At 49.5% G+C, this 4,775-nt stretch overlaps 1 protein-coding gene across 1 annotated transcript in view; it reads left to right on the plus strand.

The window, feature by feature from the left end:
• FSTL1 (follistatin-like 1) overlaps positions 1-4,775 on the plus strand; it is a 15,512-nt gene that overhangs the window by 6,279 nt on the left and 4,458 nt on the right. The window contains exons 5-6 of the mRNA XM_009082375.1: positions 514-644; positions 4,140-4,258. Coding sequence (XP_009080623.1) covers positions 514-644; positions 4,140-4,258 — 250 coding nt within the window. The remainder of the gene's footprint in view (positions 1-513; positions 645-4,139; positions 4,259-4,775) is intronic.

The raw sequence follows: 4,775 nt of genomic DNA on the forward strand, positions 1-4,775 counted from the left end.
CTTTGAAGAAACAAAATCTCCTGAGATAGTAGGCCTAATATTCAAGTCTTGGGGACTGCATAGTAGAAAGGCTTGCTCAGTCTTGTCTTCACCCTGGCAGAGGATAGATGTTTTGGTACTTGAGGGTTGACAGCTGAATGCCAGTTCTACACAGCATCGGGAAGCCTGGGGACAGTCAGTCACCTTCCTCCCCCAGTCTGGAACTCTTCACACCAAGATGAGTCAGCTCCGGGTTGTTCTTCCACAAGCTTCACGGACGGAAAGGCAGAGATGCTTTGGCAGGAGTGTTGTTTTCCAGCCTTGCCACATGGTGTCACCCACAGCCCGTCTGCTGTTCGGCACACGACTCCTCTGCTCGAACCCGGCAGTGGCCTATCTCCAGGAGGGGCTGCAAACTGCCATCGGGGGGCTGGCTGGGTGGCTTTTATTTCCAGAGTTCTCTCTGTGGTTTCCCTTCCAACTTAATTTCTCTCACCCTTGGTTTTTCTTCTGCTGCATTGTCTCCCATTACAGTTGTCTGCTACCAGTCAGACAGGGATGAGCTTCGTCGCCGCGTCATCCAGTGGCTGGAAGCTGAGATTATCCCAGATGGGTGGTTCTCCAAGGGCAGTAACTACAGCGAAGTCCTGGACAAGTATTTCAAGGCAAGTAGAACAGCACCTGCCTCAGAGCCTAAAGAACATTTCTTGCCTTGTCACTGCAAAACAGCTGCTGTGCCACCCCCACTCCAGTGTGTGATGTGCCTGTCGAACTGGGGCCAGATATGTCCTACAGAGTGATGTGTTATGTTTCTGCAGCTGCAGCCTGCAGCAGCCTGCAGCTGCTGACTGTCTGACTGACACACCTACGTGACATCCCATGTTCCTGGTGTCTGACCTGCCCTGGAGAAAAGGAGGAGATCAGGCCGGGTGTGCCTGTGGCAGGGTAGAGAACTAACCTCTGGGGACAAAACATAGCCAGAGGAAAAAATGTGAGCAAAAGTGCTGGAAGTGCAGGGGCTGCTGATCCTTTGTTCCAGACAGTCCCAAGGACATGTTGAGATGGATATAGAGGACTCTTGGGGGCTTCAAGGAGTATGTCCCAGTTGTGGCTGAGAGCTGGCAGTTCTCTAGTGCTCTGCAGAGCGAGAAGAGCCACCCAAGTATTGGGGCCTGCAATAATCCTGTTGTTCTTTGGTCCTCCCTGTCATTCTGTCCCTCAGCCCATCCCCACCCCCTTCTACAACCAGCAGATCACAAGCTTCTCCCATGATCCTGCCACATACACGGCTGTGTCCCTCCCCCTCATGCTTGGCTCCTGATAAAGACTTCAAAGCATTCAGGATGGAGCCGGAGGAGCAGGTGGGGAAAAGGGGAGTGCATTTAAATCATAAGCTGTTGACAGCAAGAGATTAATGGTGCCTGACAGGAGTTAGCACTGCAAGCAAATTTGCCATGGCAATGGCACCCCCTGGTGAGACAGAGGAACTGCTGGTCCCCTTGCTCCAGAGAGCATCTTCACATTTGCAGCCATGACTGCTGTTCTGTCTGTGCAAACCCGTTTGTGGCCCACTGCCTCAGGCACTCTTGCCAGCACCCAAAAGCTGAAACATCCTGTGGAGCACAGCTACTCAGTCTTTCGCCCTGCAAAAGTGCCATCCCTGGCCACTTTTCAGAGTCTCCCCAGGTCATGGGCTTTGCTGAAATTCATGAGCCAGCCCCAGACTTGCTCCACTGTCACCACACAACCCAGTCACACCCACTGTCCCCACACCTGTCAGCGTGCTGGTGAAATCCTATGGCTGCAGCTCAGAGGCAGACAGCCTCATGTTCTCTTTACTGTCCCACTTTTTCTGCAGCACTGATCCCAGGCACTTAGTGGGTGAAAGTTTCCATGACAAAGCAATACCTTTTCTTGGACTAAAGGGGGACTCTGCTTGGCTGAGGCCAATGGTATGAGGTTCTGTAAGGTGAAGTGCTGGTCCTGCACTTCGGTCACAACAACCCCATGCAGCGCTACAGACTGGGGGAAAAGTGGCTGGAAAGTGTCCTAGCAGATAAGGACCTGGGGGTGCTAGTCAGCAGCCAGCTGTGAACATGAGCCGGCAGTGTGCTCAGGTGACCAAGAAGGCCATCCTGACTTGTATCAGCAATAGTGTGGCCAGCAGGACTCAGGCAGTGATCGTCCCTCTGTACTCAGCACTGGTGAGACCACACCTTGAGTTCTGGGTCCAGTTCTGGGCCCCTCACTACAAGAAAGACACTGAGGTGCTGAAGTGTGTCTGGAGAAGGGCAGTGAAGCTGGTGAAGGATCTAGAGAGTAAGTCCTGTGAGGAGCGGCTAAGGGAGCTGGGGGTGTTTAGCTTGGAGAAAAGGAGGCTCAGGGGAGACGTTGCTGCTCTCTACAACAGAAAGGAGGTTGTAGCCAGACTGGGGTCGGCCTCTTCTCCCTGGCAACTAGCAACAGGACAAAAGGAAACGGCCTCAAGTTGTGGCAGAGGAGGTTCAGGTTGGACATCAGGAAGAATTTCTTCAGTGAAAGGGTGGTTAAGCATTGGAGTTGGCAGCCCAGGGAAGCGGTGGAGTCAACCATCCCTGAAAGTGTTCAAGAAATGACTGGACGTGGCCACTTAGTGCCATGGTCTAGTTGACAAGGTGGTACTCGGTCCAGGGTTGGACTTGATGATCTTGGAGGTCTTTTCCAACCTTAATGTTCTATGATTCTCTGTCAGGTGGTAATCCACCTTATCAACAATCCTTAGAGCTTTGAAATATTTTTAAAGCAGAATTCAGAGTTTGGAACAACTTGGGACAATCCAGGCAAAGCAAACTAAATGGCTTCAAACACATTCGAGTTTGTGTCACCAATGAGTGTCTGTTGTCACTGGAGGAATTTTGTTGTGCCAAGCTGCAGAGCTCTGCATGCCTGCCCTGCAAATTGCCTGATTCCTGTCCTGCATGTAATAAACACTGGAGATATAGATGACATGAAGCTTTTCTCCTTGATGGGGAGGTTTGTAGGTGTGCATTAAGCTATTTCCCTCCTATAAGGCTGATTTGTGGGGATCACTGGTATGTGTGTTCATCAGGCAGGCCATGACCTTGAAGGACATTATTTCAAGAGGATCGAGGCCAGTAGTGGGAAACTGCTCTGTTTTGGAGGGTCTCTTGGGGAACACCTAAATGCAGACCATAGCATTGAAATGCAAGAAAACTCACTTAATTGAGTCTGGGTCATTAAGAGAACTACAGCCACTTTCCCAAGAAATAGCAGGACAAGAGGCTTCAAAGTCTAGTAGAAGCTGACACATTAGCAGAGCAGTTAGGCAGGCTACAGTGTGCAGAGCAATTTCCTAACCCTACAGGTTTCTCCTGAAACACACAGAGGTAACAACAGGCAGTTGTCTCTTCCAGCATTCCTGGAAGCACTGCACAAGGAGCCCCAGCAGCCTGACCCAAGTCACACAGCAAAAATTAGGTGGCAGCAGTCTGTGCAGGATTAATTTTCCCCTCACAGCAATGCAGCTGTCTCTGAGGGGGCACAGCAGTTCCTGCTGAGGTGTCACCTCTCCAAACAGGAAGGCAAAATGCAATTACTTCTTTGGGAATACAGCCAGGATTTGGGGGCTAAAATTCCTGCTCTTCAGTGCCAGGAGTCCTGTCAGGACCTTAAGAAGTTGGTGGCGAGGTGTTGTGCTATTGCATTAAATTGTTTCTTCTCTGGTAACAGCAAAAAAAATTACTTCCTGTGTTTTTTCCTTTTTGTCACTGTCAAGAGTCCAGGCACATCTTTGGATTCACACGTATTGGAAAGCTGACACCCTCCTGAATGCAACTGGTCTGCGTTAAGGCAGGAGGTATATAAGAAGGCTAAGAGCTGTCTGGAACAAAGAGAAGAAATGGGGTTAGAGCCATAAATCAAGCAGCGGGAGATGAATGCAAGGCAGTGTAGCTGATCTGTGAGAACAAGGCTAGGATCATATCTCCCCCGTTCTGATGCTAATATGGATATGTTGCTGCTTTTCTCCGAGCCTTTCTTTGTGCAAAACAGGGATGATGCAGCTAGAGCTTCAAAATGCTGACTACTGCAAAAGAGAGAAGGAAGGGGTACCTTGAACTGATATATCAGGCCCTCTCACACCTTCCCATCTCCCCCTACAGAGCTTTGATGATGGTGATTCTCGCTTGGACTCCACTGAATTTCTGAAGTTTGTGGAGCAGAATGAGACTGCCATCAACATCACCACCTACATGGACCAAGAGACCAACAAGTTGCTCAGGTGAGCAGTAAGCAGGGTGTCAGAAGATGGGCCAGAGGGAAGATATGATAGAATGGGGCATGAAAATTCATTCATGGAAAGTATCAGTTAGGGCTTGCACTAACAAAGATAGCTGTGTAGGAAGTGGCTTCTCACTTAATTAGGTGTGAACATCACAAGAAGAGGAGTCCCACTCCTGCCCCTTGCTTAGGCATGTATTTCAACCCTCTTTTGCCTTAAATCTAACACACATGCAGGCAGAAGGTGAGTTGGTTGACAGAAAATTTGTCTTTCTTTTATTTCCTAATAAATTAGCTTTCCAGTGGACTTCACTCACATTTTGCCTAATTCATAGATCCAGAACAAGGAAGATGGTGGGAAAACACCTCTCGTAGGCAGCCCTGTAGTTTGAGGGGTTTCCCTTTTTCTTTATGTGTGCCACTGTGCGAGAAAATGAGGAGAAAAGGCTGCTTGTGGTTATGCTGTGGTTGCATTTCTACTCACGTGACAGCATGTAGATGTCAACAGGGTCCTATTC

This window comes from Acanthisitta chloris, unplaced genomic scaffold (genome assembly GCF_000695815.1).
Source record: "Acanthisitta chloris isolate BGI_N310 unplaced genomic scaffold, ASM69581v1 scaffold4889, whole genome shotgun sequence".
Classification (NCBI taxonomy): Eukaryota; Metazoa; Chordata; class Aves; order Passeriformes; family Acanthisittidae; genus Acanthisitta; species Acanthisitta chloris.